This window comes from Micropterus salmoides, unplaced genomic scaffold (genome assembly GCF_014851395.1).
Source record: "Micropterus salmoides isolate LMB-PRFRI ecotype aquatic unplaced genomic scaffold, ASM1485139v1 Ms_hic_scaffold_23, whole genome shotgun sequence".
In the NCBI taxonomy this organism is placed as follows: Eukaryota; Metazoa; Chordata; class Actinopteri; order Centrarchiformes; family Centrarchidae; genus Micropterus; species Micropterus salmoides.
The window spans coordinates 20677716-20698556 of NW_024041484.1; the positions used below are offsets into that span (position 1 = coordinate 20677716).

At 38.9% G+C, this 20841-nt stretch overlaps 1 protein-coding gene across 2 annotated transcripts; it reads left to right on the forward strand.

Annotated features, from left to right (window-relative positions):
• Nucleotides 1–3629: 3629 nt before the first annotated feature.
• itfg2 (integrin alpha FG-GAP repeat containing 2) lies at nucleotides 3630–15911 on the forward strand. 2 transcript variants are annotated; one of them, XM_038739027.1, is made up of 12 exons: nucleotides 3630–4043; nucleotides 5005–5100; nucleotides 5178–5219; nucleotides 5303–5480; nucleotides 5626–5765; nucleotides 7004–7152; nucleotides 7243–7337; nucleotides 7461–7514; nucleotides 8879–8970; nucleotides 10421–10538; nucleotides 12128–12301; nucleotides 15769–15911. In XM_038739027.1, the coding sequence occupies exons 1-12, from the start codon at nucleotides 3948–3950 to the stop codon at nucleotides 15834–15836; spliced, it is 1302 nt and encodes a 433-aa protein (XP_038594955.1). In that variant the 5' UTR covers nucleotides 3630–3947; the 3' UTR covers nucleotides 15837–15911. The 2 variants fall into 2 exon arrangements, with proteins under 2 accessions (XP_038594955.1, XP_038594956.1); XM_038739028.1 differs by lacking the exon at nucleotides 15769–15911 and having other exon boundaries at nucleotides 10421–10581; nucleotides 12128–12263.
• The last annotated feature ends 4930 nt before the right edge of the window (nucleotides 15912–20841 follow it).

Consider the following 20841-nt stretch of genomic DNA (forward strand, 5'->3'; position numbering starts at 1 on the left):
CGTAAAACAGCACTTAAGGGTTTTATTCAAAACCAAACACACTGCTTATTTTTCATAGGCTAAGTGTAGAAAAACAGGTGCTTTTGCAACGTTTGTTAGGTTATTAGCTAATTTGTCGTTATTTTGGAAAGCAAATATCTAGAAAAACGCTCACATTTTGTCAATTTAGGGACCTTTTCACAAAATTTGACGAAGTGTCAGCATATTAGATGTCAGAGATGGAAGATGTCTCATTTCAACAGGTGACATAATGACAGTCACACTCACAGGGTATATTTTCAAATCGACTCTAGTTATTAAAATAAAAAAAGAGGAAAGTGTTTCCATAGTTCGTGTTTTGAAAAGCAGATAAGGAATTGTTTTGTTTAGTAGCCTATATGAATAATTCCGAATAAGAAATAAAATATTATAATTCCTTCATCTTTTGACTTTTCTTCACAGCTCTGGACCAGACTGTGGTGCTGAAAGACAGCTCACCTCGCTGCGAACCATCCAGATTTTACAACATCCATAACTCATGCTGGAGTTCATCTGAGAGCTCTGCGTCTAAATCAGTTGCTCGCTGGCGTTTCAACACAACACGGTCTAGTTTTATTGTTAACATTACAGACGCGTCTGAATGCCGCTCATTTGAGGGACCATTGTGCATCAGAGGCCGAATTTTCCACTTTGATTAGAGCAAATCATCAGCCTCGCACAGGCGGAACGGATGGCGCAAATCTGCGGAGGGGCCCTAAGAAGCTGTTTGGAGCAGGCTTTGTGTATGATTTGATACACCCGGTATGATTACAGTAGCGTGGACGCGGTGAGTTCTGTCGATTACTGTCGCTTTGAAAAGTGCAGAATAAAACACGTCTTTCAGCAAGGAACAAAACCAAGACCAAACTGTAACACTCTCTCTGATTTTGTGTGTGTGTTTGCGCGTGCATGTGCAATAAGAATGGAATCAGAATTGGGATTGTTTTCCGTTATTCGTAATTTTTAAGCTTTTTGTGCATGAAGTTCTTCAGTATCCGTGTTCGGGTATCTTTCCATGCGTGCACACAATACTCTGTGTGTGTGTGTGTGTGTGTGCGTGTGTGCAGATAACCTCTTACCACCCCCCACCCCCTTTCTCTGTTTCTTTATTTCTGTGCGCGCTCTGAAGAGGGGATTGTAATAAATTGTGCAATTTTTCTGCGTTGGCAGTGTGCATTCAAAATCAAGCTTGCTTTGAGGGACCTCCATCCAGCCCCCCTCTGAACCCCGCCCCCACCACCATTACTTTCTTTTATTTCCCTCCCCCTTATTCTCTCTCTCTCTCTCCCTTTTTTAGGCCCAGCAAGAGAGTTTAGAAAAGAAGCGTGGGTTCTATTCAGCCTCCCCCTGCACCCCTCAGCCATCGCAAGGCTTTCTGAAACCTATCCATGCCCTGTCAGTGTGCTTCCAGAGTCCAATTAGCGCTTTGTGAGGACTTTCTCTCTCTCTCTGCTGCTGCTGGTCTTCCAGAGGCTGGGAGGGCGCTCATTTTTCTTGAGGGGCTTTCCAGTCATAGCCGAGTGTAATAATTAATATGACATCTGGGCGCCCGAGTTCCCCTTTTAACCACTTTCTGTATTTTTCTCTTCTCTTTTCTTTAAGGAGTTCGCTGTGCGGAGACAATAAAACAAAAACACATTCACACATATCAGACATACAGTCTTTGTCTGTGATGTGAGGTATAATCTAATTTGTTTGTCATTAAAAACTGTTTTTCTGACAACGTTTTGTTTTCTTTGAGCAGGTGCAATGGATCTATGTTTAAAGACGAATGTTTTCTTTCTTTGAAAGCAGTTTTTCATCTTACAAACAAAGTATAGCAAAAACTTAATTTCATGAAAACTGTAGCAAATGTTAATAACACTGGGTTGTAGCATATTTTGTATTTAAAACTTTAGATTTTCTAAAAATGATGCACATACTTGTTCTTGATGTGAACATTTCAGTACACATGGACAAATTATATGGGTTCATAAATTTATAAGGGGAGACGTTCAGAGGCTTAGTGCAAAGTGCATTCTAGGTACAGGCTAGTCTCTAAACAATACAGGGACAAGAAGTAGGCCCTAATGTATTATAAAAGTTACTACTAACTTTTTATAAGTTTGTTTTTTACACTATTCATACAGAAGGGCAAACATAATGCATGTTTATAACCTACAACTGACACATAAATGCAAGTGAAGAAGAGAATAATAAAAGTGAGAAGAAATTAATGGGGGGAGGAAAAGAGAGGAGAAAACAAAATAAAACATAAAATCCACACACCCCGTTACAGTGAGCCTTATGACAGTTTTTAAAATAACTATTCCTGTAATGGACTCCAGCCCCTGTGATATTTGTGAAAACACCTCCTCCTTCTTGCCTGTGTTGTTTTCTGCCCGACAAGAAAAGTTGTAATTGAACAGCGCCCTCTAGAGGAGATAAGTGGCACTTAACACTGAAACTGCAATACCAAACATAAAAAAAATATGCAAAGAGTTAAAGGTTAAATGACACATAAGAAAGAAAGCAAAACAAATAAATAAAACAAATATATTCAGCAGTTCAGACAATGTTCTTGTACAGTTTACATATAGTATCATAAACCTAGCCTTTGAGTTTGGAGTGATTAAAGGTTTTAATGTATAGTACATTGTCAATGTGAAATTAGGATACATATAGCAGTTATAAGGGAACATAAAGTTTTAAATAATATATTTGACAGTATCTTTAAAAATGCATATTTATGCTTTAAGGACAGCTGTTGGGTTGTGTCTCCCTAAGACACAGAAATTATTATATTGTATTAATTTCTTATTTTTTGCATATAGTGTTTTGTTGGATAATTTCATGAAAACACATCTAGAGAGGTTTCAAACTTTTCCATCAATGTTATCCAACAAAACACTATATGCAAAAAATAAGAAAGATGTGTTAGTAATCAAGTTTCTTGAAGACAAGATCCTTTTTCCCACTGGATGTTTGAGAAAAACCTTCCCCAGTAATTGATGAGGTTACATATGGTGACCATGTTGAACTGAGATAATATAATAATTACTTTTAACCATACATTTAGACATGGCTTCAGGCAAAACACTAGCAATACAACTACCTATCTTCAGCACTTTACATAATGTTAATGCTTTTACTCAAGTCATTTTTGTCATGTAGGTCTAAAAATGTATTATCTTGTATTTTACTTTGCTTGCAGTACTTGTTTAGAATTAGAAGGAGCTTTATTGCCAAGTAGTGTTTTACACATAAGAGGAAAGGCACTATACTGGTGATATTTGCCACTAATTTTATTTTTATATACTTCTATAACTTTTGTAATGTACTTATTTATTATAATGTATTTTTTCTCTTGCAGTAGGCCTTGCTACTTATTGAAACGCTGTACTAACGATATTGGGCTTAATTATTTACAACCGGCTCAGGGACTACGGATGAAAATTAGCTATTTAGTTAACTCCCTTTCATTTATATAGAAGTGTAATCTAACTGTTGATTAATGTGCACCGTTTCTGGTAAATAAATAAAATAAATAAACGCAGGAATAGAAGAAGCGTGTAGGGTTTGCAACATAGACAATTTGGTCTCTACTGCGCTTCCGTACTTTCCATGGTCACGTGATTTTGTTTACTAGGAAGAAGTGCGTGTATTAACCGAGTTAGCAACTGTACAGTTATTTAGCCACAAAACATATGAATACATAGGCTTTAAAACAAACAACAAAGAGGCATTTAAAAAACAGTTACTTAGTAATGATGTGATTTTATGTCGCGATGTTGGGAGAGGATATCGTTCATTTTAAGCCATTAGCCTATGAGAGCTAATCTTAGCTAGTAATATACTTATCAACTCATGACTGATCTTAACTCTAACTAATGATAAGAGCAGCTGCCCAACCATTAAGGTAGCTCAGCTTGGAATATAGTTAGCTAACTATGCGGTCCTTGAACTACGTTCAACGTGTTAGCTTGGATTTTACAGGAACTCTGTTTCCTCACGCTATCTGTCTGGGAGATGCAGACAACGACTCGGTAATGAAGCTAAGTTCACTTTATTCATTTAAAGGTCAATCTGTGAGCACTTCCGAGGAAGATGTGAGGCCATAGATGTGCTCGATGTTTTATTCTGAGTGCATGAGGGTTTTTTTTCTTGGCATTGTTTCTGTCTTCTTGCCAACACACCTGAATACAACATTGGGATGTGCATACACCAGAGATACCATAAGATAAGTTAGTCAAATAAAGCATGTAAAAGCAAAATATCATGACCTAAACTTTACCTGGCAAACCCATGTTAATAGTCTTTGCTCCAGACTCCAGCAGAGATTATGCTTCCTGAGATGGTTGGACGGTGTGAACCAGAAACTAATGCTTATGTTCTATCAGGCAGTATTGGAAAGTCTAATAAAATACGGTATACAAGCACGGTATTGGAATCTACATGTACTGTCTAAATCTAAACTGGCTCAACTCACAAAGACTGCCATAATGGGTTGGGAAGAACACAGATTCCTCCAAAGAAAAAAGTCAGTTTTAAAAGGAGGACAGAGAGTCTTAGACGATTCATCCCATGTCACTCTGAGGACGAGCTTTTACCATCAGGCAGATGGAGAGTCCTCAAATGTAGACGATCAATCATTTTAAAAACTCATTTGTGCCGTTTTCTAACAGCCTTCTTAATAAAAGTAATTTACAAACCCAAAGTTAATCCTTAAGCAATATACTGCTACCTTCCCGTGCAATGAAAATACGGTGACATGTACAATGTTGGCAACTGGGTAAAAAGTCTTTTAGAAGTCTGTTTGTTTGTAGATTGTAAATTATTTATTGTTTGTATTGTATGCAGCATCGCTGAGGCCAAAACGATTTCCCCCACGTATCGTACACCATGATAAAAATCACAGAATCTGTGAGAGTGGTTAAATAGTGGTGGTTGGACACACACAAAAACAACCTTTCTTTCATACAAAGTAAATGTCTCTTTTCTCTGCAGCTGAACGAGCTGATTGTGGGGGACACCAATGGAAAGCTGCTTGTGTACAAGAACGATGACTCCAAACCCTGGATCACCAGAACCTGTGTGGGCATGGTCAGTGCAGAAAACTGTGGAAAACATCATGAGTGCATTTGTTCCTCTTGCTCATGTACTGTGTCTTTGTTTGCCAGCTGACCTGTGTTGCAGTTGGAGACGTCTGCAACAAAGGAAAGGTAAGTTATGAAATGACAAATGATCATCAGCAGCTTCTCGTTAATAGTTTGGTGGTGATTTCCCAATGTTGTGTGTTTGACAGAACTTTGTTGTAGCTGTTGGTGCAGAGGGATGGTTTCACCTTTTTGACCTGACAGCCGCCACTTCAAGTAAAGCAGATTCATCCAGTCAGCATGAATTCATGTCCTCTGACGACCAGAAGCCCCTCTTCACCCAACATATTCCTGCCAACACCAAAGTCATCATTATTAGTGATATTGGTAAATCCTGGCTTTATTTGTTATATACAGAATTATACAGGCACCTTGTCTATTTTACTTTTGAATTTGAGTGAGTGTGTGTGTGTGTGTGTGTGTGTGTGTGTGTGTGTGTGTGTGTGTGTGTGTGTGTGTGTCTTCACTGTAGATGGTGATGGCCGCAGCGAGCTGGTGGTGGGCTACACAGACCGAGTGGTGCGAGCGTTCCGCTGGGAGGAGCCGTCTGACAGTTCAGACCTGGGATCTGGACAGCTGGTTCTGCTGAAGAAATGGCTTCTGGAGGGGCAGGTACACTTCAAAATGTTTTTTGTTTGTTACAAACCGGATAACAGCAGTAGTCTACTTTAATTATTATCTTAACATTTGCTAACTGAAAATGTGAGGGCTTCATAGAGTTTGGTTTTATACTTGTGCACTCAGTAAATATGGTACAGTCAAAGCAATTAATGATGTTATGTTCTTATCATGCTTTTATTCTATCTTAATTTTATTTTTATTTTAGATTTATGTTGTCTAAATAAAGAATTCTGTAATTGAAATTGAAGAGTTTGATCTCATGTAATGCAGTGGAACACAGTTATTTGCTTTGATCTAGAACCAAAACAATTCGTTTATGATAAATTGATTAGTCGATCCCAAAATTTTATCAGCCGCAAATTTTTTCTATTCATTGTCAAAAATTCGATCAAGCAATTAAAACCAAACATTTGCTTTTCTGAGCTTTATATGATTGTAAATTCAATATTTTATATTGATGATCAGACAAAATATTCAATTTGAAAATGTCACCCTGGACTTTGTGAACTTGTGATGGGCATTTTTCACTATTGATGACACTTTAAAGACTAAACTATTAATCAGTTAATCTAAAATAGTCCACAAATTAATTGATATTGAAATTATTAATTGCACCCCTACTTTAAACATAATTTATTATTTTATAAATAAATACATGTACCATATAATCTTATATATCAATATAGGAACATGTACGTAATATTGTTTTCTCACATTGCACATATTCTTCATACTCTGGACACATTCTCTAGTCAATATTTTGCACATTCCTTTTTCTTAATTTTAAACACTGTACAGCACTTTTCATTTTAAAACAGATATTTTACATGCTTTTATTTATAAATTTCTATACTATATTGATGATTGTTGCCCAGCCCTACAAGAAAGTTACAAATGCTCCGTATTTGTATTGCGACCACACAAAGCGCTTTTACACTACGTCGCATTCACCTTTCACACAAATTCATACACTGGTGGAACAGCCACCAGGGGCAATTTAGGGTTGAGTATCTTGACACTTCCACATGCAGCCTGGAGGAGCTGGGGATTGAACCGCTGATCTTTCAATTAACAGTCAACCCACTCTAACTTCTAAGCCACAGCCGCCCCTGTGTTAGGAATATTTCTAGTGTAACGCAGAGATATAAAGGCTTCCCGTGCCCTGACATGTAAGCTTATTATCTGATTAATCAAAACCCCAGTGTTTAATGATGATGCCTGTGGTGCAGGTGGACAGTCTGTCAGTGAATCCGGGTCCAGAGGGTTTACCAGAGCTGATGGTGTCTCAGCCTGGCTGTGGCTACGCTATCCTCCTCTGTTCCTGGACACAGCAGGACTCCACCGGCTCTGGAGAAGAGGCCCCCGCCACCCCTGGGAGGTAGACATTGGTACAAACAAAAGTTATATTATAGACTTGTAGACATAAGAAACTGTGATTGGAAATATGCTTTGATTTCTTCGCTCACAGTGAGGGACCTTGCAGAGATGTAGTTCCTCATGTGACCACTGGGCGGATACACAACAAAAATGTTTCCACTCATCTAATTGGCAGCATAAGCAAAGGTATGACATACTAAGCCTTGTACCAATTAGTAATGTGTATTTTTCTTGAACCATTGGTTTATCCATAAGATCCAAAAGATTTTGGTTCATAAATGTTTACAGAGGATGTCTTTTTTTCAATAGGCTCAAAAGAGGAATCATCTAAATGTGGGCTGTTCGCTCTCTGTACTTTAGATGGTAAGTCATGAATTTTAAACACATTATTTTTTGGAAAAAAGATAAGTATATTTAGGGTACTTTTATACGTTCCTGTTTAAGGAATGAAATAATAGTAATATTGGTGCATTTGCCCGTTTAGTTTGGTTCGTTTGGTCTGATTTGAAAACTGTTAATTGATCTCTGGTGCAGACTAAACAATCAGGCAGCGATGGCCTGAAAAGGAGAGTCAGGCGTTCTTTGTTTGTGGTGTGAAAGCAAAACAAGCCAACAGATGTAATTTTAGCATGAATTCAAAAGCTAAACTACTTCCATCTGCTGATTGATTGTCAGCTGTTAAGAAATTGATTTCCTGATCCACATAAGTGTGATGTATGACCTATATTGATACAGCATCATTGTGTAACCCTGGTAACATGTGAGTGCTGGGATTTTCTCTGATCAATCAGAAAGTGAAACCACCCTAAATAACATAACACACAGCACTGTGCTGCATAATTTGCTGTCAGGTCTCCCAAATTTGTTGTAGTGCTGATGATGTCATCAAAACTGTCCAATTCATGTTTACTCCTCTTGTAAAAAGCCAGCAGGAACACAAAGTGGACCAGAACTAAACACAACAATGTGTAATTTGTTTTGTTCATCTGGATCAGATGTGAAAGCATCTATTCAGTCAACATGAGGTATTTGCATAGCAATGCCCACTTGCTGTATTTGGAGTAGTAGTAATACCATAAGGACCAGAAGTGGAGTGGAAAAGACTTTTGAAGGCATACTGCCAATGTAGAGGATCCTCCTGGCAGCAGCAGATAACTGGCAAACAGCTCTCAGAGCAGCTGGAGAGTCCATCAATATTTAAAGAAGAGAGGATCCAGTGGGATTATCACTGAAGGCTTCCGGCTGCCAACATTTTACTCTGCATAGATAAAAGCAACTACATTATACCCAAGAAACATTTAGAGAAACTATTACTGGCTGTATTTCACTTCTGTTCATCACTTCAGGGATTGTTTGTCTGATAGACTCCACAGTGTGGAAGCATATTTGATTTTCTCACTTTGTTGGCAAGAAGATGTTTACAGTTTATACTGAACCAGGGTTGAATTCATGCTGTGCCCTTTTGTTGGAACATTTTGCCATTTTGCTTTTTTATAATAGATTTCTACTTTTCATTGTCGCTGTTTTCCTTTTCATAAAAAGTCAGCCACACACAGACACAAAAATGTGTCAAAGGAGCCATGAAAAGCAAACCTTTCAGAATTTGTGTTTGCCAGAAAGAACTTTTTAAGAGTTTTTCTTGTGATTTATTGATGTATTCTTTACACTAGCGGTATCATAAAAAACACGTTGAACAGAATAGTATTATTTGCCTTCAAATGTTGCAGGTACCCTGAAACTGATGGACAGCTCAGAGCAGTTGTTGTGGTCCGTCCAGGTGGATCATCAGCTCTTTGCGCTGCAGAAGCTCGACGTTACTGTGAGTTTGTGTGTATTTATGTAGGGCTATATTAATGCTTATTTACATTTTTCATTAAACCTTTGTGCATTTTCTCGTTCTGTTGGGCCTTAGCAACAAAAAGCAAGTATGAACAAGGAGAAAATAGAAAAATGAAGATGATGTATTTAATAGGACTAACTATTAGTAAAAATACACTCACAAATAAACACACACGTACAAAATAGGGGGAAGAGTTAACAGATAACCAGGCAGTGAAAGAGCCCCATGTAAACAAATATTGATCAGGCTTGTTCAATAGTCACCCTCTCATTAGCAGCCAAATGATCCATTGTTGTAGTCCATTCTTCATAAATTAGTGGCTTTTGTAAAAGCCAACTTAAAGTCACACAGTTTTTTTTAGTTGCATAGTTTTCTACATTAAAGTGAAATAAAATACTTTATTTTGAAATGCACACTTTTTATGCTTTTCATAGAGAAGACCCATGACTAAAACACACACTAAAAGATACATTTTGCCTTCAAAATAAACATTTGATGGCTGATGGATGCTTGTTTTGTGTATTTTCTATAAACTTCTGCTGATTTGTATTGTAATTTAGTATTTCCTCTACTCTTCAATCTAGATACGCCCTCTGGGGAGAGGTTGCACCACATAGTGATTCCACAACTGTTACTTAAATTTAGCTTTGTTGTATCATTGTTACCAGGATCAGCACCATCACCCCCTATTTATATTAGTAGTGGCTATACTTTTGTTAAAAACTAAAAAATGTCAGAAAAATCATACTAATAAAATAATGTCACAAATATACAACAGAAAGCTTTGTATTATATCACAATATTCAGCTTTTGTTAAAGGGATAGTTCAGGTTTTTTGAAGTGGGACTTTATCAGTAAGTTATGTCACTATTTAACGCGGCTGCTGCTACAACTTTGCTTCTCGAAACTGGGGTTGTGCTGGCCGGCATCTACTGTGGGTAGGTAACCTATGCAATGCTGTCTTGACCATTAACAGACGTCTCAATCTATTGGTAGAGCATGTTTTATTTATAGAAGTCATCAGACTCTCTGACACTAGAATACATCGTAAAATATAATTTACCTTTGGTGGGGAAAAGACACCATAAACATGCCAAAAGTGATTTATTTTCCTGATTTAGTTTTTTTGAAAACCAGTGTAACATTCTTCAACCAAGTGACAGAGTTGTCTCAATCAGATTTTGTTGGGTACAACCACTTTTTCAACAAGACATCACAACACAAACATTAAAGTGTTGGTCGATTAGTCGTCTACATATCATCTATAAAATTCACAGAGACATAACATCTTCAAATTGTTGGATTTGTCCAACCATAAAGATATTTAATATTTATCTTGAATGAAACAGATAAAAGCTGCTCCATATCAATGTGTCCAGCAACAAGTACAGAGGTTCTGTTTTTGTTTTGAATGTGTGTTTGCTTCCAGGGAGATGGCAGAGAGGAGGTGGTAGCGTGCGCCTGGGATGGTCAAACCTACATCATTGACCACAATCGGACAGTAGTGCGTTTCCAGTTTGATGAGAATGTCAACGCCTTCTGTGCGGGTGAGCGACCTCATGCTTGACCCCAAATGATCTAATATATCAGGTCAGATTTTCTCCTATATGCTTGCCTCTTTTACGTTGGAGCAGAGGTTCCCAACCTTTTGTGCACCATGGATCATATTTCTATTGACAATGACAATACGAGATCGCTGTCAGTTAAGGTTCAGGTGTGAATCTGTTTATTTATTTATTTATTTATCACACAAATAAGCTTCTATAAGAGAGAAAATGATAGAGAGAGAAAGACAAAAGAAAATAGATCCCACGAGAGTGAGTGGACGAGCATAAAACCAAAACTAGAAGCATAAAGCTGGATCTATAATTGATATTTTTAATATAATGTATCAATATATATATATATATATATATGTCAAAACAATGTGACACAAGCCAGGTTTCCACCCAAATGTAGGACAGATTTTAACCGAATTTTCAAATAATTGGCAAAACAGTGTGAATTTAATGCACTTTTTCCATCAGCCACTGTTATACAAATATTAGGAGTTGGTTCATCAGTGAAAAAGCTCTAAAACCCCTCTGTACTCTACCTGTTCAGCACCAAACAGCAGACAGATACACTTAGCGACTAGCTAGTGAATATAGTGGAGCATTTAGCAGCTAAAGAGACAGATATTTCCATCAGAGGAATTGTGGGAGACCAAAAAGCTGAAAGAGAGTGAAGGTGGACAGAAACACGACTCCAAATGAATGATAATTTTGCTACGTTAGACATGTAAAGAAGTAACAAGTAACTTTGTTTGCTCTGGACAGCATTTCATAAAAGTTACTTATTAAAACACTACTGTAGTGTACTCACACAGATTTCCTGTACTGCTGCTACTATCATGTGCACTGATGACCTAATTTAATTAAAAATTAATATGTTGTCGTAATGGGAACGTTAGAGAGTGAGGAAAAATGAATTAAATGAATATGAGGCACCAAGTTCAAGGGGACTTCTGCAAAATAAAACAGCCTAGAGCAGCCTCTATTACATCAGTTATATCATTTTTATCATTGACTCATTGAGGCCTGGTACCTTTCAGTGGCTCTTGGTTGGGAACCTTTGCTTTGGATGCTGAGAGTAAATCCATGGCTAGAATTTCTCATTACACCAGTAGGTGGCAACATTGAGCTTTAGGGTCACGCAGTCTTTGCTACTCCTACTACTTTCTCTGTCCTTTCAAATCTTTCTGCAGAGAACAAGCTACAGTTTATTTGAGGGAGCTAATATGACATGTATAGTAGTAAGTAGATTAGAGAAAGAGACTTTGTCTGAGCTGCCTGATGCCATTGGGGTTTCTTTGCACCTACCGAGTGTGTGTTTGTGTCATCACCACCCAACCAGTCTACCCTTTGCTTGCTCTGTGTGATCATTTAGGCAGATTAGATTGGTTTCTCTGTTTGTGTGGACGCTAGCTGTGCTACAGAGACACATAATAGTAACCAGGCAGCAGAGGACTGCTGATGTGTTCATTGGGATTCACATAACCCAGTAAAACACAGCAGTGTCAACCACATATTGGGCAAAAACTGCCTGTAAAATATGAATGTTGATTGTTATTTCTGTTTTGTCTGTGCGGTTGCAGGTCAGTATACATGTAAGGAGGGTAAGAACAGCCCCTGTCTGGTGTATGTAAGCTTCAGTCACAAAATATATGTCTACTGGAAGGTGGAGCTGGAGCGCATGGAGTCCACTAACATGTTACGGGTCCTGGAGGAGAAACCCATGTTTAAGAGCCACCTGAAGGTGCTGGGAGTCGGTAGGTACACCAACAACACAGAGCTAGTAATTCGGAAGCTGATTAAATTCAGATTAGAGCATCCTCAGTCAAATTCAAACTGACATCTCCCCTGTTTGTTGTTGTAATTGGACAAGAAACCAACTGTGACTATTTGCAGTCAACTTGTTTGCCATCCAGCTATAACACTCAGACTCTGACCTGAATACTAAGTAGGAGGAAAGAGTGAAATGATCCCCACATGGCAGATTTTACAGCATGCAGGGAAGTTTAATGGGCCTCGTGCAAGAACAACTCTTTGGTTTATGACCAAATACCTGAAAAACAAGCCTCAGCTGCACTTTGTGTTTAGTGCTAATTATTAATGTTAGCATGCTAACACGTTAAACTAAGATAGAGAACATGTTAACCATTATACCGGCTGAACATCACCCTCTTAACAGTGTCATCGTGAGCATGTTAGCATGCTGATATTGGCATTTTGCTCAAAGCGCTGCTGTAGCACAGCCATTACAAAGCGGCTAGTATGGCTGACTGTCGTTTTAGCATCTAACCGCATGTCAAACCTTTCTGTCTTTATTTCTGTTAAAGTACAGCGCTGCTCTGTTGACACATCATTAGCATCTGATATTTTCGAATTGTTTCGGGTCCCCTAACACTACTGACTCTGCTAAATATTTTATGTTTGTGTTTTTGTCTGCTGATTTGTAACAGCCAGACTTGTAAATGAAACTTGATTCATATCAGTTGTTCTCCACCTTTTTCTGTCAGCCCCCCTTCCGAAGCCAAAAAAAGTTCACCCCCCACCCCGTTTGTAAAAGTGGATTTAATTTTAATCAGTCAATAACAATAGAGGCGACTGAAATAAACAAGATTCAGGTTAGCCTTGCTAGCATCAGGGCACTTCTGTTTGTCACCACATGGATCATATTCATGCATCTTTAGGCTCTAATCTGGGGGGGGGCGCCCAGTTTGAGATCCACTGCTTTATATAGCAATTTAGGTGCATCAATTATGCTAATGATCACATCTTAAGAACTAACACCTCATCAAGTGGAAACAATCCATTTACAACAAGTCTGTGCGGAGCTTTAAGATAAAATCCAAATTTGGAGGGCTTCAACTTAATAAACAAAGCACAGTACATATCTACACATCTGTTTCTAAATCCAAATGTATATAAATCCATAGCTTTTCTGTCAACTGGGCTAAAAAGACTTAAGTATTTTTTTAGAAAGGCTGTAATCCATAAGCACACTGACCACAGATACTGCATTCTGATTTTTGTCTCTTTAAAATTGTGTCTCCGCTGCCCAGGGTCTTACCAAACACAGTCCTCCTGACAAACACAATGTTTAACTAAGCCAATAGCTGGGTTAATCATTGTGAATGCGCAAACATGGTTATTTATTTCCTATTAATTTCCTTTTGTTCGAACATTAATCTCGCCTCTGTCCTTGTGCATTTTCAGCTCCACTGCGTGTCATATATAAAATGTTTTTACAGGAGAGGATGAATCTGATTAAATTACAAATTAGTCCGTGCTATTAAGTCTGCATGGATGAGCTAGTCAACCTCTTCATGTCAGAAAAGCTCTGTGAAATGAGTGGAAACCTATTAAAAAAGATGATAACGCACAAACACATGATTAGCAGGACTTGCTGGAGCATTGTGATTGCACATGAAAATGCAGGTTCCAGCTGATTTTTCTGGAGCCTGGTGGTGGAGTTAGCGTAGCGTCCTGCTGCCTGTGTTAATAATTCAACCTCTAGGCCTGTTGTGTTTCTTTTGAATGTGATTTTGCAGGCTTGTTACCTAACCCAGTGTGGAAAATGTCTGATGTAGCAGCCTAGGAACGAGGAAATAGAGAGAAGGAGAGCAGGTTTGCAGGGAAAAAAAGAGAGAGGGACACACTGAGGAAAAATAAGTGTGAAAATGTGTCTGATATAAAGTGTGGAGGAGGGGGTATTTGGCTTTTTAAGTCAACTGTTTTTGTCCGCATGAGAGCACACATGTCAAATATCTGTCTCTTGCAACTAAAGTGCCTTCAAAAATTGCTTTAGGTGAATTTAATTTCAGATGCAGCAATTGTGGCAAACTCTAAAAGTTAAAAAGGAAGTGGAAAAAATGAAAGCGGTAATAGCTGCCTCGCCCTGACCTCCGAGAAATGTCAGCAGCAGCTCTCAGGCTCTTCCCTGCTGTTCACTCACCTTAAAACCGCCCTTTAGCTAAAGGGTGATTACAAAAAATCTGTCAGTTCTCCATCACAACATGGGAAGGTTTCGTAATATAGATAGTTCCTCCTACGTTTTTAATTTGTGACTGAGGAGTTTGATCATAAGCTAGATTGTTCATTAGAGAAGAAGAAGTTGTAGCGTCGGACAGTGCAAGGTAAGGAGTATTTTTGTTACACCAGATGTTAAAAGAGAAGCACGTGTAGAAATTGGCAGTGGTAGCAGAAGTATTTGTATTTATTATTTAGGTCAAAGTAGTAACATCACAATGTAAAAAATACCCTGCTACAAGTAAAAGTATTGCGTTAAAAGTGTTACTTAAGTTAAAGTACTATCAGCAAAACGTACTTAAAGTCTAAAAAGTTAAAGTCTATAAAATTAGTGAAGTACAGGTTCAGAGGACACAAAAAGTCACTTGGGGTTGAAAGTAGCATCTGTCTTCCGGTTGCCCTCATATTAACAACATATATTTGGGTCATGCTAAACATTTTGTAAAAGCTGGCTTGGGAATTTATGGCTGAAAATGTGTATTGCACCAGTAGTCTGCAAAACAAAGAAAGGAACTACTTTTTGCCTTTTATATTAAGTATCTGAAATGCTTTAGGTTGCTACACACTAGAAACAAAGTGGAAATTCATGAATAAGGGAAATAGGGAGAACATTTTTCTTTACATTTAATCATTTGATATGCGTGTGTGAGCTTTAAACACCCGTTGTAAGTGGACTATTGTCAGTGTTTTAGTAACGAGACAAGGAGTCTTCAGCCATGCTAGCAGCTTTATGAAGCTGTATGTAGGCACAGCTGTGAGCTAAATGCTAACATGCTCATAGTGACAATGCTAATATGCTGATGCTAAGCATTCACTATGTTCACCATCTTCAATTAGCTTGTTAGCATGCTAACCTCAGTTAGTACAGCTGATGGGAATCTGTTAGTTTTGCAGGTGGTAAGTACTCAGGGGATCACCGGAAGTATCAGGATTTATCTTGAGTATACAAAATTTCCAGGCAGTCCATCCGGTAGTTGTTGAAATATTTCAGTCTAGATCAACATTTCTATCCCTAGAGTTGCTAGCATGACTGTAAAGAAAAATGTAAGAAGAACATTTGTAAGTGTACTTGTATTTGAATATAGTTTGACTTCCTACCAAAGAAGAAGTTTAAACTGTTAATAAAGTCCTTCTAATGTTCATCTGCTCACACACTGAGTCTCATGTTAATGATCATTGCCACATTTGTGTTTTCCCTCCACAGACACTGAAGACCCAGCAGCAGTGAGAGCACTGGTTGCAAATGTTCTCTACAAGGATTCACAGACTTAGACATCAACACATTGCTGTCTCTGTTTTTCCCCTGACTGTAAATACTTTGTTAATAAACACTGCATGTCTGTCTCATGTGCCGTCGATCTTATTTGTGTTCCCCGCAGATAGACGTGTCAGGTTTGTGCATAGCTGCCTGTAATGTAAGCACTGCCTCTATATTCTGCCCGCCCAGATTGCTTTTCACGAGACTGAGAGAGGATGAAAGCATGAGGCACAATGCAGGAGAAATGCTATACTGTTTAACCTGCTGTTTTCACCTGTGAGTGTGTGAATTTGTGAGTGAGTCAGTGCTGACAAGCTGATGACAAAGGGCTCTGTGGTCAAACATAGTGAGTGCCTTTGTCCTTTTTGTCCCCTTTAGTGTTTTATGTTATCTAGTGTATCATCTCAAAGACAAAGTGCTGCAGATATTACATAATACAACATTTGTTACTTAATGAGATATTACATGGCAGCAAGACGGCTGTGTTGTTTTTCAGATGAGCAGCGGTGCCATAGGTGTCATTTACACTGGGGACCTGGGGACATGTCCCCACCACATTTAGAAATGGCTGATTTTGTTCCCATCACTGTATGAAAACAATTGTTAAAAATCTTCTGAAAAATAGCTTGCACCAAGAAATGTTAACTAACAAATGAAAATGCTTTGAGAAAGGTTTATTTGCACAATAAGAGAACATGCAATGCAATTTAAATATAGGAGAAACAAATTCATTGTCCAAAAAGTAACTTAAGCTAAAAAAAACAAGCTGCTGTTTACTGCATTATATTCTGTTATATTTTTATATTTATGAATTGTCACATGCCAGCTTAATTTTTGTTAAAGTTTCCCTTTATATAAATAAAGACATTGCCACTGTAAAATGGAGCAGAAAATGTCTCCAGAATGCAGGAAATTAAGTGTTTAATGCAAAATTTTTCTGGGGGAGGATCTCCAGACCCCCAGTTCAAATATTTTATCATTTCCTATTACTTCAAAATAGTGTTAAAAATCTTTTTGTCTTGTTATCATGCATCATCACGCCCCTAATATGAGCCCTTATGTCTCCACCACTTTTGACTACACACTTGAGCGGAGCACCTGCAGGGCGGGACGGTTGGAAGTATTGGGGATACTCACCCACTGTTCCCAACGGGAGGATCCTATAACCACCTATGTACACTGCCTCTCGTTTTCTCATGCAGTATAAATGAGCTGTGTGTGTGTTTGTGTCTGTGTAAGCGAGGGTGTTTGTCTGCCTAAGGGTAAATGCAGGCTCAGGTGTCCTGGTAGGACACAGCCTCTCATCTCTCCTGTGTTTCTGCCCTTTAGAGACGTGCCAGGGGCAAGTTTTGCCTATAGGGCCCTGTCCCTCCTCTCAGAGGTGCACTAATCAAGTTGTTTGGTTGTGTGTTGATTGCCATCACTTGATTTTGTCAGACTTAAAGTGAAGTCCTCCTAATCACAATTGAAGTAAGAAAGTATTTTATGTGTACTTTAAGCTACTTGGAGGTGTAGTTTTGTAGCATTAAGGCCTTTTTATGGACTGTTGACCATACACCCATATATAATTGGTGTGTGTGTACTGGTGTATTTGAATGTTATTCCAAAACCATGGGCACTGATCTATTACTGTAACAGCCTCCCTTCTTCTGGTTTCAGTCTTTCCACCAGGGATTTGCTCCCACAAGCGCGTTAGCTACAATAAGCCAAATAAACCAACCTGAATCAGTTATACCTTAACACCATGTGCCACGATTAAGAGTAGATGAAAACTAGTAATAAAAAGTCCAAATGTATAAAAGTGTGGGATAAATGGTTGGAAGCTCTGGCTTCTGCAGTGGTAGGAGCATGAATGCAAATATGAACAAACCTACTGGAGGAAAAGAATACACCAAGCCTTAACATAGACAATTCCAAGATCACAAGAATATTATTATTGTTATATTATTCTAACAACATCCAGTTTAAAATAAATTTAAACAGACTACAGCAGAATTGATTAGTCGATTGACAGACAAATAACAGATTTTTCGATCATTCTGCTGTCACAGCTTCTCAGATAGGAGAATTTGCTGCTTTTCTCTGTGTTTGTATCATTGCAAACTTTGTATTTTTGAGTTTTGGACTACTGGTCGGACAAACTATGGCACTTTGAGCTTTAGGAAATTGTGATCTGCATTTTTTTCCTGACATTTTATAGACAAAACAGATGATTAATGGAGAAAATAGAGAGCAGAATAATCCATGATGAAAATAATTGTTAGTTGCAGCCCTAAAACAGACACATTGTGTTGTTGATAAAGGGGTACTTGAACTTATCTGATGCTGTGGGAATGCATTAGGCAGACAAAGAACATTGGGAAGCACTGGTCTAAAATATCATTGTATGCTGCAGTATTAGGAACTAATTGATTAAGTAGAACCAAGAGGCCCAGCATAAAGCATGAAAAGCAGTCCCTGAAAAAAAGTAAACGAAAGTGGTGCACTGGGGTGTTCACATACTTTTGGCCATATGTTATATTGATTTATTATGATAATATGTTTGAGTGTGTTTATGTCAAGTAGTCATTTACATTGCTGGATGGTTAACCTTGTTATGTTCTGTTGAATCAGAAAATCAACACATCCACTGTTCAGCTGGAGTTTGTCCTGGTGGTGGAACATTCCTGTGCAGCAACATCAGACTGATTTGTGTTTATGACCATTAATGGTCAAGCAGGACAAGACACTACATTGTGTTGTTGTTCTTATGGATCATGTTATACATGGATTTACAGTCTGTTAGTGTGGACCTGGTTGTGTATCAGTCACCCTCCTGTCTCCTAATTCTATTCTAAGAAAATGTCAGCCGGTTAGTGTGCAAAGTCCTCCCGGGTTTTCTGTGATGAATCCTGTGTGACTATGACTTTTGCAGGAAGGGTGTACATAAAACACATCTCAGACATCTGACCCTGGGACACACAGCGGTAATGGCTTTTTTGTGATCTTACTTACTGAGCTGTGTGGATTTGTATGTGTATGGACAATTTTAGCCACAACATTTCTTTTATTGACTATAACCAAAGCCCAAATTGCCCTTTTTTAGCAGCGTTAGTGCCATCTGGAAGTTGGCCAACAGGGGATATTGCCTCTAGAGATCTCGTTGTCACACAGTGTGGATACATGTAGCAGTCACTGCTCCCGCTTATACAGCTCAAGTTCTTGAGCTAATGTCAAAAGCTAAGGCCTCGACCAGTAAACAGGATCCAATGCCGACTGCCTTGGTCAAGGCATGTCTTCCAACTCTGGGTCCCACACTGGTCAACATCATCAACACCTCGCTGTTTTCTGGGGGGTCCCCACCAGCTTTAAAACTGCGGCGGTGATCCCTACACTCAAAAAACCTGGCCTGGACCCAGATGATCCAAACCACTACCGCCCAATCTCTAACCTACCTTTTACATGCAAATTATTGGAAAGACCTGTGGCTGCCCAACTCAACCATCATATGCTGCATCACAACCTCTACGAGCCATTTCAATCTGGCTTTAGGACACATCGTAGCACAGAAACTGCCCTCATCAAAATCACAAATGACCTTCTCATGGCAGCTGACTGGCCATGTCAGCATCTTAATTCTTCTCGACCTTTCTGCAGCCTTCGATACAGTCTCCCACTCCATTCTTCTCACTCGCCTCTCCGAACTCATTGGCCTCACTGGTACTGTGTATTCTTGGTTTCAATCCTATCTCACCAACAGGCAACAATACATCACCCTTAAGGGCACTTGCTCTGAATTGGCGCCAGTCTCACATGGAGTGCCTCAAGGATCGGTGCTTGGCCCGCTACTATTCAATATCTACATGCTACCCCTTGGGATGATCATCCGGAAACATGGGCTCTTCTTCCACTGCTACGCTGATGACACCCAGCTCTACATCAGCACTAAGTCATGTACTCCCCTTCCACCAGTGCCGCTTATCAACTGCCTGAAGGACATCAAGAACTGGATGGACAGTAACCTCCTCTAACTCAATAAAGACAAAACAGAACTCATGGTGTTTGCCCCACAGTCACTTCTCAAAAAGGTTGGTGACATCACATTGGATGTGGATGGCTGCTCAATCTCTGCATCCCCTCAAGTACGCAACCTGGGCGTCATCATGGACACCACCCTCTCCTTCCAACAGCACATCAAAAACACTACTAAAACTGCCTTTTACCATCTTAAGAACATCTCCAGACTCCGACAGTGGCTTACCAACTCTGTAGCTGAGACCCTCATCCACTCCTTCATTACCTCCCGACTTGACTATTGCAACGGTATCCTGTTCGGTCTGCCCAGCAAGGCTACTGACAGACTCCAGTATGTCCAGAACTCCGCGGCTAGGATGCTCACTCACATCACTCCCATCCTGAAGAAGCTGCACTGGCTGCCAATTAAGTCCCGGATCAAATATAAAATCCTCCTACTGACATACAAATTTCTCCATGGACTTGCACCTCAGTACCTCACAGATCTACTCCATCCCTACACTCCATCCCCCCCCCCCCCCCACTCTTTTTTTGTTTGTTAAGCGTCCTTGGGTTTGTGAAAGGCGCTATATAAATCAAAGTTATTATTATTTTATTATAAAGGTTATCATGGTACCCAAACTTAACTTAGGAAGAAAAATCGCACACAACTCTATTACCTTGGTTTTTATTCTTGAGTCATGGGTTTTTGGGATAATTTTAAAGATTTCCAAAACAACTGAAATCTTTGCCTTTTAAAGCTACACATGGGATGTAACTTTGAGAGGCAACAAAGGGAGGTTTTCTGGATTTAAAGTTTTAACTCATTGTCACCAGCAGGACTATATTTCACTTGAGGTTAAATAATCCTTTTTTTATATATAGGTTGTTACTCTCCGACATCACAAAAGAATTCAGATACAGAAAATATTATATTCAAAAGACTGTGAACCAGTTTACCTTCAGATTTTTATGGTCTTAACGCACCAAGTAAACAACATTTTTAATCTATTTTTTAATTGTAAA

What these genes read in the sequence shown, in the direction of transcription:
- itfg2 (XM_038739027.1), top strand. Translation starts at nt 3,948, where the DNA reads ATGCGGTCCTTGAACTACGTTCAACGTGTTAGCTTGGATTTTACAGGA. An exon ending in AATTGGCAGCATAAGCAAAG is followed by an intron (nt 7,338 to 7,460) that starts GTATGACATACT and finishes TTTTTTCAATAG; the next exon opens with GCTCAAAAGAGGAATCATCT. An exon ending in CCTGAAGGTGCTGGGAGTCG is followed by an intron (nt 12,302 to 15,768) that starts GTAGGTACACCA and finishes TTCCCTCCACAG; the next exon opens with ACACTGAAGACCCAGCAGCA.